This window comes from Colius striatus, chromosome Z, assembly GCF_028858725.1.
Source record: "Colius striatus isolate bColStr4 chromosome Z, bColStr4.1.hap1, whole genome shotgun sequence".
Classification (NCBI taxonomy): Eukaryota; Metazoa; Chordata; class Aves; order Coliiformes; family Coliidae; genus Colius; species Colius striatus.
In genome coordinates, this window is record NC_084790.1 from 24,242,843 (window position 1) to 24,255,368 (window position 12,526).

At 40.3% G+C, this 12,526-nt stretch overlaps 1 protein-coding gene across 4 annotated transcripts in view; it reads left to right on the plus strand.

The window, feature by feature from the left end:
* HSD17B4 (hydroxysteroid 17-beta dehydrogenase 4) overlaps positions 1–12,265 on the plus strand; it is a 68,272-nt gene extending 56,007 nt beyond the window's left edge. For 2 of the 4 annotated variants that reach the window (XM_062018779.1, XM_062018784.1), the window contains exons 24-25: positions 6,805–6,932; positions 11,758–12,264. In XM_062018779.1, coding sequence (XP_061874763.1) covers positions 6,805–6,932; positions 11,758–11,847 — 218 coding nt within the window. In that variant the 3' untranslated portion in view covers positions 11,848–12,264. Of the gene's footprint in view, positions 1–6,804; positions 6,933–11,757 lie in introns of all 4 variants that reach the window. The other 2 variants (XM_062018781.1, XM_062018780.1) reach the window with 2 other exon arrangements.
* Positions 12,266–12,526: the final 261 nt, after the last annotated feature.

Genomic DNA, 12,526 nt, shown 5'->3' on the forward strand with positions numbered 1-12,526 from the left:
GGCCTTACATTCAAGGAAGACAGTTTTTTTTCAGTTAAGAAACTGTTGGCAACCCCAAAGATTTCTGACAAATCTTTGGTCATTACCAAGACTTCTGTAATGCACATGAATTATGAAAGCCAAATTAGAATATGTAACACTGACAGTGCCATTTACTGGCTTGAATGCTTGACTTCTGCTGTTGTGAACGTGGAATGGAAGCTGTTGTACACAATTGGAAATTTTAGCCTTTGATAAACTATTTTTTGCTTTAAAAACTGAAGCTGATAGTAAGATGTTGCCTTTCCTGTAGCTTGAATTTAATTTTGTGTTACTATTTTGACTAGTTTGATGCCTGCTTCAGATTTTAATGTTAGTCAACCCTGTCAATAGAAATTAACTATTTTACACTACATTTAAATTCAGCTGCTGGTTATTAATTGGATCTTCTGTGTACAGAATTTTAAAACAGTTTTGTAAATGTTACCCTAAGTCAGATTATAACAATTTCTCTCAAGTTAAAATTACTGTTTAGAGAATTAGGTTCCACAATATAGAGAGCTGTCATAAAGCAAATTGGGACTTAATTTAGAATTTGGTTCCTGTGGATATTGCATACACTTTCACTGTACGGCTATGATGTGTTATCACTGAAAAAATGCAAATGTGAAGAGAGAGATTATTTTGGAAGACTTTATTTTAAGCCTTAGTTGATGCTAATTGTTTTGTATCTTCTTTTTAGGCTTCTTTCTGAGGGCCTCCTGTGGTTTTATATGCAGTGTTTCTGGTTCTCTCAGCTACCTTCTAGGCCTCTTTCCCATAGTAAATTTGTTACATAGTTGTACTGGGTTTTTTAATTTTTTTGAATTGTTGCTTTTGCATAGCCTTGAGCTGTTGTGAAAACTGCAGCAAATGACAGCATTAGAAAAGATCTGGGCCCTCCAGCACATTGCCGTCTTACTTGGTGGTTGCATCTCCAGTGTCTTCTGCTAATATCTTTGAGCCTTCCTATCTGGGAAGAGGCTGTGAGGGAGGCAAATGAGAGAAGACAGTATTAATAACCACTGTGAAATTCATTCTCGTGTATGCAGTTCTGGTGGCTCCTAAACTTTGAGAAACCCAATGGTTTTTCTTAAATTTTAGTGTTTTGTTTTAATTGCAACTGTAACCTTTTGATTACTATTCTCTGCAATAAGCCAAGATTCTTGTTTATTACTTTAGATGATGTAAATTCGTAAGTTTGATTTAGCTTCTTTTGTTGCAGAGACAGTTCTTGATGGTAGCACTAATATTAGTAACACTAGTCTGTTTAATTAGCGATGACCTTCTATGCAGTTCTCTGTGGATGATGTGAAGCCATGTTTTTATCCTCCTGATAAAACAGTGCAGATTTTGGCAGTATCAGCACCTAAGGAATAAATTTAGTGATACTGGAGCTCTGTTTTCATATTTTTCAAGAAAGCTCTTAATTGAAACAACCCAGCTTTAACTTCTCCAGTTGGCTTCTCCAGTCTCCAAAGCATGCTTTGCTCTCTCCTGTGTATTTATATTGTAGAAAAATTTCCTTTGTTTTCAATGATTATAAAATATTTATCCTCTTTTTAGAGTTAAGCTACTTAATTTCAACTTCTTCCCATAGAGAAAAGACATTTCTGTGGAGATTTGTTAGCTGATAGTTAATGACTCTCTAGAATAGTACTCAGAAGAGTTAACCCATCTGTTGCTTTACATCGTGCTTCTGAAGGCACTGCTAAAGGCAGAAGATACTTGTATTCCTTTCCGGTTCTCAGAAAAATAAAACTTTGTTAGTAGAATTCAGGAGAAATTGTTATGTGCAGCTGATTGTGAACACCTGACAAATTATGGTGAAACTGTTTAAGAATTGGTGGTGCAGTATGACTTTAGGCTATGGAGAGTGAGTGACACTTAATTCCGTTAGCTTTATTGATGAATCTTGTCCTGAAGTTACCCTCTGTAAAGGAAAATAAAAGCCAAATGAAACAAAAAATAAACTGACCCCTTAATGTTTCTGTTTCAGAAATGGCAAGACATTTTTTGAAGTCAAAGCAAAACTTGTATTCCAAAGCTTAAGCTGTCAGGCACTTGGCTACTTGCTATAGAATGTCTAATATTTTAGCCTGTATGTGTTGGGTTTTTTGACCGTTTTATTAGGCCTCTGACAACAATATCTTACAGATGAAAAGAACTCATAGATATTTAACAACTGTAATATAGCACTTACTTATACAAGTAAAAAACAAAATAACTACTGTTTTATCCACTGAAACAGCATGACTCTGCTTTTCTGACAGATATGTAATACTGAAATTTTACATATTTAAGAAACTAGTTGATTTTTAAAGGGACTTGAAGTTTAATTTGTGTTAAATTATGCACAGTATTGCATGCTTCAGATGTCTGATTTTGAGTGGGTCAGCCATGTGAATGGCCAGGGAAAGGCTATTATATGTAGCAGCCATGGACAGCTGCATGTTCTCAGGAGCAAAGAACACCAAAAACACCTCTACTGATAGAATCATCATAAAGTCATAGAATGTTAGGGATTGGAAGGGACCCTTAGAGATCATCTAGTTCAACCCTCCTGCAGAAGCAGGGCCACCTAGATCAGGTTGCATGGGAACATGTCTAGGTGGGTCTTGAAGACCTCCAAAGAAGGAGACTCCACAACCCCTCTGGGCAGCCTGTGCCACTGCTCCCTCACCATCACAGTGAAATAGTTTTTTTCTTATGTTTAAATGTTTTGTGTGCCAACTTCATCTCATTACCCCTTGACCTGTTGCTAGCTACAATAGAGAAAAGGAATGTCCCAACCCCCTGACACCCACCCTTTAGATATTTATAAATGTTAATAAGATCTCCCGTCAGTCTCCTCTTCTCCAGATTAAACAGCCCCAGTTCCCACAGTCTTCTCTCATATGAAAGATGCTCCAGTCCCCTGATCATCTTGGTGGCCCTGTGCTGGACTCTCTCCAGAAGTTCTCTGTACTTCTTGAGCCAAGGAGCCCAGGACTGGACACAGGACTCCAGATGAGGCCTCACCAGGGCAGAGTAGAGGGGGAGAAGAACCTCCCTTGACCTGCTGGCCACACTCTTCTTGATGCATCCCAGACTGCCATTGGCCTTCTTGGCCATGAGGGCACATTGCTGGCTCATGTTTAGCTTATCAGTCAGGACTCCCAGGTCTCTCTCTGCAGTTCGACCTCTAGCCTGTACTGGTACATGAGATTGTTCTTTCCCAGATGCAGGACTCTGCACTTGGCCTTGTTGATCTTCAGGAGGTTCCTCTCTGCCCAACTCTCAAGCCAGTCGAGATCCCACTGAATGGCAGCACAGCCTTCTGGGGAATCAGCCAGTCCTCCCAGTTTGGTGTCATCAGGGAACTTGCCGAGGGTACACTCTGTCCCCTCATCCAGGTCGTTGATGAAGGTGTTGAGCAAGACTGGCCCCAGAACCTATCTCTGTGGAACTCCCATGGCCACAGGCCTCCAACTCAACTCTGTGCCACTGATCACCACCCTCTGGGCTCTGTCATTCAGTCAGCTCTCGATCCACCTCACTGTCCACCCATCCAAGCCACACTGCTTGAGCTTTCTGATGAGGATGTTGTGGGAGATAGTGTCAAAAGCCTTACTGAAGTCAGGGTAGATGACATCCGCTGTTCTCTGTCATCTAGCCAGCTGGTTATTTACTCATCTGCTACTACTAGCAGTGGAGCTACACCAGCAGTGCACCAGGTAGCTGCTTGGCAGCTGCCCAGGTCACAAACCACCTGAGCACTGACATAGTTGGGCCAGTACCAGGTCAGCAATTACAGTGCAGCATGCATGCTGCAGGAATGAGACCATGGCAACGACTATAGAGATTTGTATCCAGGAGATAGATGTAGAAGATATATATAGGAGATTTGTGTGATGACCACTTCCTGCTACTGTAGACACCAGTGTTATATTGCTTGTGTTTTACAAGAAGGCACACTCTCTAGTCATTTTGGAAAGCTGAAATTTTTCTGCTCTGGTGGTTGGAATCTGGTATTCGGCTCATTTCTTTCATTGCTAGTTTATATCCACTTCTTATGTCAATGCTGTAGTTTAGTCTCAGTTTGCCTATGAATACTTGGGCAATATGTATGTCAAGAAGCAAGAAAAATGATCGTACATGTTTCTAACCCTTCCTCTCCTCCCCCCACCCCATCAAAAAATGAACGTTTTTCAGGTAGTTCTCCATTCTCTATGAGGAGGGGAGTTCTTTCTGTCATTACAATATCAACAAATAAAGCATTTGGAACATTTTCTCCAGTGTGACTCACTAGATTTCATATTTCAGCACTCCATTTCCTCCTATTAGTTCTTTTGGTGGTTTAGGAGACTTGCTTTTGATTTTTTTTGTTTTTCCTCTCTGCTTGCATGAGAGATGACAAAGGTACTTTATGATAAAGCTTAAACAAAAGACTGAGTCAATTAATTGTAGAAGGTCCTTCATGTTTTTTTGTCAAAACTACAGTATTTGTTGTCACAGGGGTCTTTTGTGTCTGCTCTGATTTTTTTTTTTCTATTTTTCTTCCTTAGCAGAAATCTTAATGCTCTTTGAAATTAGTAAGGAGGAAATGGAAGTGGTATTTTCATATTTTTTTGAAAAAAATGGCCCATGCTATCAGATTTTTGTCCTTTTTTTTAAAAAAAAAATCTAATAAGGTTTGGTTTGAGGTAGCTTAAGGATTTGATTAAACACAACAGTTTTGCCCATGGTACCGTGATTATGCAATGTTTACAGATGTATTTGTGCTTTGAGACCTTACAGTTATAGATGTGAATTGATAGGCAATGCTCTTGAGATTTGCATCGGAAATGGAGAACAGGGGCTGTAGCAATGTTAAGTGCTATATTCAATGCTATAGATAATCTATATTCAGATTAAAATGTAGGAGTTGTCAGAACCTTCTTGAGTCACTACACCTTTTTAATTCTAAATTTTTATCATCTAAACTTTATATTGTTGAGTCTGATGGATGAGTATTAGCAATGAGATATATCAAAACTACTTTTCCAGCCAGTACTAGGAGAGAAGAGGGTCTAATTTGTCTTGGGAGATGTAATGTCAGGCTTTCACAATTGTGAGTTCCTTTCTGAAACAATCTGGGAAGGATAGGGACAGACACAGGAAAAAAACCCAAAACACCTGTAAAATGAAGCACAAGAAATAACTCATGCTCTTTTGATTTCCTAAGTCCAGAAGTAATTAAGAAATTCAAGTATGATAGAAAGCCATGTGTGGGGCTTGCAGACCAGCGCTATTTGCCTCCAGGAGAGCCTAGTTTGGCCACAGTGTTGTGGCTCATAACCTTGCTAGCATTTGAGCAGAAGTGTATTTTAAAAGCCCATTGACAGTTAAGCTTGGTTAACTTAATCTGAGGAACTGGTATCAATAGTCAGACTTGCATTTCATGATTCGGTAGATGATGTTTTGTTTCTTTGTTTGTTTTAAATAATATTTTGTGTACGCATAACCTACAGGAGCAATGTTTAAGGGCTTGCTTTATGATTTTAGACTATAGTAGCTGTTTTGGATCAAAGGAATGTTCCAAAGCTTCTACTTGCAAATACATTTTATTGCATCAAGTTATCGATGTCTGCTAAATTTGTTCCAGAAGTTATAGTTTACCTTAAAATCAATTTATTTTTTATATATTATATAATAACAATCCAGTATGTCATTTCTCACTGAACAGCATTTTACACTTAATTCCTGCTTCTAGTTTTATTGTAACTGGACAAATATTAGAACAGTGTTCAGAGAATGAAAGACTTAAACCAGACAAAAGCTCTTTCCAGTGTGTATAGTTCACCTTTCCCTTTCAGAAAAAAACAATTGTAAAAAGCGAGATATTTTATGCAGAACTAAGTCTCTGAGTTAGGCGAGTGTCTTAAAATTTGTCAACTAAGAGAAACCAACTGATGCCAGCCATGAGTCTGTGATTAGAAAAGTCACATCATTACAGGAACATCCATTTAAATAATGATTGTTCTGTGCCTAAAATGCAGGAGGGAACAATGTGAAAAAGGTGTAAAGGGAAAGACCAAGAATTTGCAAAACTTGATAAAGACTTGGCAGAACACCTCCTGTCAAAATATTCTTCTAATATTCCTTTAAATGGATGACACAGTATGTGATAGTGTTAGCCTTGTAATAGATTATTTTGGCAGGTCATTTGGTGTGTGAAAAGAACATTTTGAGGCTCCAGACACATTGAGAAATTTTTGGCTTTCCAGAAGAGGAAGACAGATATTTGGCAAAGCTTTAAATGCTGTTTGCGTGAAGCAGAACAGGCTTTCTTGCCTGTGGGGCAGAGCAGGGAAAATGCAGCAGTGTGTTTGAGTACCACCACATTTGCCTTCTCTGAATATCGGATACTGTTGTAAAACATCACAGCTTTGTTCCTAAATTTAATATTTTTGCAGCAGCTGCACTAAATAATATCCTGTGAATTTTAAGCGTTGTTTAAAAATGTTTTTTAGCCTCAGTGCAAGAATTTCCAAATGACAGTCCTTGCTATAAATCCCCTTCCCCTTAGCAAAGGAATATTTCCCCATCCCTTAGCACAGGAATATTTTTTTCCTATTCTTATCTCAATTATTTTCTTTCATTAAAGAAGCAGAATCAAACCACTTCATTTCCTAAGTGTCTGTTAGCTCAAGATTTGTGTTTAGACTCGATGGTTCATAATAATAGATAAGGAGGGTAGTGTTCTTTGGACTTAAAATTGTATCTTTAGTTTGAAATAATACTGTCTTTGCTACTGCTTCTCAGCAATTGACTTAAAGAATGGCTCTGGAGTAGTATATCAAGGACCTGCAAAAACTTCTGCTGATACCATCTTCACTCTCTCTGATGAGGATTTCATGGATGTGGTACAACAAAAGACCAACCCTCAAAAGGTAAAACTTTAGCATCACAGACATTCATACTTGCTTAAAATACTATATGCTTTAAATAAAGCTCTAGTTCGTGACTGTTTGCCTTCCAAAATGCACAACACTGGATGTTTCGACAGTGCAAACCAGAGTCAGATGAGATATAAGCACATCGTTACCTTATATTGAATTAATCAGAAGACATGATCAGTAATTTATGCTATCTTTATCCCTTGAGACAAAGACACTTCAAGTGACTTAAAGCCTGGCAATACAAAGTTAGTTATTTGTTTCTGGGCCTGTCACAACATATGATTTGCAAGGTTAAGGTTTTTACGATTGATCATTCAGGCTGTTTTGATTGCTTATTTTGCAGGAAGTTTGTATTTGTTGTTGGAATACTCTAATATACTGCTACTACTGTAGCAAAGAGAAATCTTGGGCAGTGTATCATAGAATCATAGAACTATGGAATGGTAGGGTTGGAAAGGACCCTTAGAGATCATCTAGTCCAACCTCCCTGCAGAAGCAGGTTCACCTAGATCAGGTTGCATAGGAACATATCCAGGCGGGTCTTGAAGACCTCCAAGGAAGGAGACTCCACAACCCCTCTGGGCAGCCTGTGCCACTGCTCCCTCACCCTCACAGTGAAATAGTTTTTTTCTTATGTTTAAGTGGAACTTTTTGTGTTCCAGCTTCATCCAATTACCCCTTCTCCTGTTGCTAGCTACTATAGAAAAAAGGGATGTCCCAACCCCCTGACACCCACCCTTTAGATATTTATAAATGTTAATAAGATCTCCCGTCAGTCTCCTCTTCTCCAGATTAAACAGCCCCAGTTCCCACAGTCTTCTCTCATATGAAAGATGCTCCAGTCCCCTGATCATCTTGGTGGCCCTGTGCTGGAACTCTCTCCAGAAGTTCTCTGTCCCTCTTGAGCCAAGGAGCCCAGAACTGGACACAAGACTCCAGATGAGGCCTCACCAGGGCAGAGTAGAGGGGGAGAAGAACCACCCTTGACCTGCTGGCCACACTCTTCTTGATGCATCCCAGACTGCCATTGGCCTTCTTGGCCATGAGGGCACACTGGTGGCTCATATTTAGCTTCTTATCAATCAGCACTCCCAGGTCTCTCTCTGCAGAGCTGCTCTCCAGCAGGTCACCCCCAGCCTGTACTGGTGCATGGAGTTGTTCCTTCCCAGATGCAGAACTCTGCACTTGTCCTTGTTGAACCTCATGAGGTTCCTCTCTGCCCAACTCTCAAGCCATTTGAGATCCCTCTGAATGGCAGCACAGCCTTCTGGGGAATCAGCCAGTCCTCCCAGTTTGGTGTCACCAGCCAACCTGCTGAGGGTACACTCTGTCCCCTCATCCAGGTCGTTGATGAAGATGTTGAACAAGACTGGCTCCAGAATTGATCCCTGTGGAACTCCACTGGCCACAGGCCTCCAACTTGATTCTGGGCCATTGATCACCACTCTCTGGGCTCTGTCATTCAGCCAGCTCTCGATTCACCTCACTGTCCACTCATCCAAGCCACACTGCTTGAGCTTTCTGATGAGGATGTTGTGGGAGATAAGTGTCAAAAGCCTTGCTGAAGTCAAGGTAGATGACATCTACTGCTCTCCCCTCATCTAGCCAGCCGATTATGCACTCATAGAAGGATATCAGGTTGGTCAAACAGGATTTCCCCTTTCTGAAGCCATGTTGACTCCCCCTGATAACCATCTTTTCCTTCATATGTGCAGTGATAACATTCAGGATGAGTTCTTCCATCACTTTTCCAAGAATGGAGGTGAGGCTTACTAGCCTGGAGTTTCCTGGGTCGTCCTTCCTGCCCTTTTTGAAGACTGGAGTGACACTGGCCTTTCTCCAGTCCTCAGGCACCTCGCCTGTCCTCCGTGATTGTTCAAAAATGATAGAGAGAGGCTCAGCAATCACATCAGCCAGCTCCCTCAGCACTCTAGGATGCATCCCATCAGGACCCATAGGCTTACGAGCCTTAAGCTTGGCCAACAAGTCTTTAACCCCTTCCTCTTCCACCCAGGGCAAGTCCTCTGCTGTCCTGGCCATCCTACTATCCTTGCTGGACTGGGCTTCCCAAGGGTCAGCCTTGGCTGTAAAGACTGAAGTAAAGAAGGTATTCAGTAGTTCGGCCTTCTGTGCATCCTCAGACACCAGGGCACCCTCAGCATTTAGCAGTGGGCCCACATTGCCCCTCTCCATCCTTCTGCTGCTGAAGTACTTGAAAAATGCCTCATTACTGTCTTTAACATCCCTGGCTAAATCTAATTCTAGAAGGGCTCTAGCCTTCCTAGTTGCACCCTGCATGCCCTGGCAATGTTCCTATACTCTTCCCAAGAAGCTAACCCCTGTTTCCACCTCTCATAGATGGCTACTTTCTGCCTGAGTTGCCCCAACAGATCCTTGCTCATCCATGGAGACCTCCTACCTCCTTTTCCTGCTTTCTTGCATGTTGGGACACACTGATCCTGGGCTTGGAGGAGGCGGTGCTTGAAGACTGACCAGCTCTCATTGGCACTTCTGTCTTCTAGAATCATATCCCATGAGATCCCTCCAAGTAGGTCTTTGAAGATGCCAAAGTCGACTCGCCTGAAACCCAGGGTCACGTCCTGCTTTGTGTTCTGCCCCTTCCACACAGGATCTTGAACTCTACCATCTCATGGTCACTGCAGCTGAGGTTGCCTCCAACCTTCACATCCCCAACCAGACCCTCTCTATTCATCAGTACCAAGTCCAGCAGCACACCCCTCCTTGTTGGTTCCTCCATCATCTGCCACAGGAAGTTGTCATCAACAATCTGTAGAAATGTCCTGGACTGCGTGTGCTTGGCTGTGTGGCTATCCCAGCAAATATCAGGGTGGTTGAAGTCCCCCATGAGGACCAGGGACTGTGATCGTGAGGCAGGTCTCAGCTGTTTGTAGAAAGCCTCATCCACATCCTTCTCCTGATTAGGTGGCCTGTAGCAAACTCCTACAACAATATCACCTGCCTTGCCCTGCCCATTAATTTTTACCCATAAGCACTCAGCTCTCTCCTCATCCCCACCCAGGCACAGTTCCATACACATTAATTGCTTCCTCACATAGAGAGCAACTCCACCTCCACGCCTTGTCAGTTTGTCTTTCCTGAACAACACATAACCCTCCATGGCTGTGCTCCAGTCATGGCAGCTGTCCCACCACGTCTCTGTGACCGCAATGAGGCCGTAGCCCCGCATCTGCACCCACATCTCCAGTTCCTCCTGCTTATTCCCCAGGCTGTGTGCATTGGTGTAGAGGCAGCACAGGGGCTTACTCAAACACACAGGTTTCCCTGGGTGGATGCAGGAGGTTCCTCCCCGGTTTAGCTCTTTCTCAGGGTGGTCAGCCTTTTGTATCTCAGCCCAGTGTGCAGATGAAGGGCACTTATCATTCCATTCAATGCACATTCAGTGCATTCAAGATGCGCATTAATCCATTGAAACTGGTCAAAATTTACTCAGAAGATTTTTAAGGGAAAGAAAGATTTAAGGAATGTATGTAATTCAGGTCTGCACTTTTAGCTTATTGGAGTAACCAGCTGCTTAAAACTATAAATTTTACTAATAAAAATGCCTTGTGTAAAAGTAAATGAAATTGTCACAAATTTAATAAGTCAGCTTACAGATTAAAGCTTGAGCAAATTAGAACTTTAATTAAGCTCGTCATATATCAAATGTTCCTTTTTGATCCCAAGCAGAAGTTTTTTGAGTCTTTGATTGTAAAATTGGAGACTAATGATGATGTCAAATGTTTAAGTCCTACATACCACATGAGTAAAATCCTTTTTGACCTTCTTCGTATGTCTTTATATATCAGGATATCAGGCATAAAGTGTTTAAAATCAAAATGTTGATGTATACTGTTCAAAGTGCTAAACAACTGTGATTGCAACATTATCTTTTCTTAGGCAGTAGTATTTCCTTAGTTTCTTTGAAGTATTTCATCTAAAGAAGCTCAGAGCATCTATTCAGATTATTTTTTTTGCTGTCGATTCCTTCTTTGAATGTATTTCAAGTTAATGGAACTATGCAGAGGCACATTTTTTTAGAACTTTCAAAGAGAATTCAAATTGCAAAGCTACGTTGAAGCAAAACTAGTTTTGGAAAAACACTGATCTGGATTGAAACAGGGTGTAAAGCTCTTTGAAGCAAGAGATAAAAAAAATGTAATATACCAGCATTTTTGTGAAATATTGGTTGGTCTATGGTTCTGCAAACACAATGAAACCTTGTGTAGTCCTTGTTTATTGTAATACGCTATGCATGAAGCCACTGCATATCTTTGGAATCTCTGTGTACATATATTGTGCAAATTCCTGTTTGGATTTGTTATGAATTTGAGCAAGTAGCTGACCTTCTGTTAGGCCTTTAATTTTCATTAAATGGCCTTTTCTTTCCATTTTCTGATTTAATGTAAGAATATAACAATAGAATAGGGAGAGGAGGACTAGGAGCTTTATTTTTGTGCCCTGGTGAAGCAGTCCTCTATACTATAGGTAGAAAAGAAATGGAGACCACTGAAGTTAATTTGTATTTTTATTTTTCCCCTGAGTGATAGACTTGGCCTTGCCTGCACTCCAGATAGAAAACTGTGTTTCCAGATGCTATTAAAATTGTACTTGTGTGGTTTTCTGTTAATAGCCAATAACCACCAGGCATTGCACACTGAAGGCTTTCTCCTGAACACTAAACAACCTTATTTAGCTTGACTTTGCTTCTAACAGTTCTTTGTATTGTGGGTGAAGAGTTGAACACAGCTGGTTTTTTTTTTTTTTTCCCCTTCCTTCTGTGTTTGTTTTTTTGTAGGCATTCTTTTCTGGTAAACTAAAAGTGAAGGGGAACATCATGCTGAGCCAGAAATTGGAAATGATCCTGAAAGATTATGCCAAACTCTGAACTGCTTCATCATCTACCACAGCAGTGAAGAACTTCAGAAGACAGAAACTTCAGTTAGTTCAGAATGAATGATTGAAAGATTTGAAGGCTACTTTACAAATGATTCATTATATTGCTAGTATGCAAGCTGGTTTAATTGCTATAGGCAGAAAATTACAAAATCAACGTTAATTAATAATAATTAAAATTAAATTAACAAATTAATTAACTGGTAATACTGTCCCTTTTTGGCTTCTCAGCAGTGGCAGAGAATCATAGTTTTCTCATTGCACATGTTTATCTAAATAAAATGTATGTAGTTCTTACAAAGATGCATATATTTCTATATTAATTCAAAACAAAATTAAACCAATACACATATTTGATACCACCTTCTATATGTCTGTCAGTCTTCATTTATATTGCCTTAGATAAGCTGTCTAATTTCTATGAGTCTGGCTGGTTGTTATTGAAATTAATATTTTTTGTATTAAATTCTCATGATCCTATTAAAGCAGCTGGAAGATGGAAGTCAGTTCCATTTATTTACATCTTATCGTTAAGATTATTTTCCTGTTTAGGAAAAACCTATTGAACTATACCTCTGTCCACCTTATTTAGAGAGTCGATTTTGTAGACGTTAACTTTTACAAATTAAGTGGAAAGTGGTACGCATTAATTCTTTAGGGGAAACTTTTTC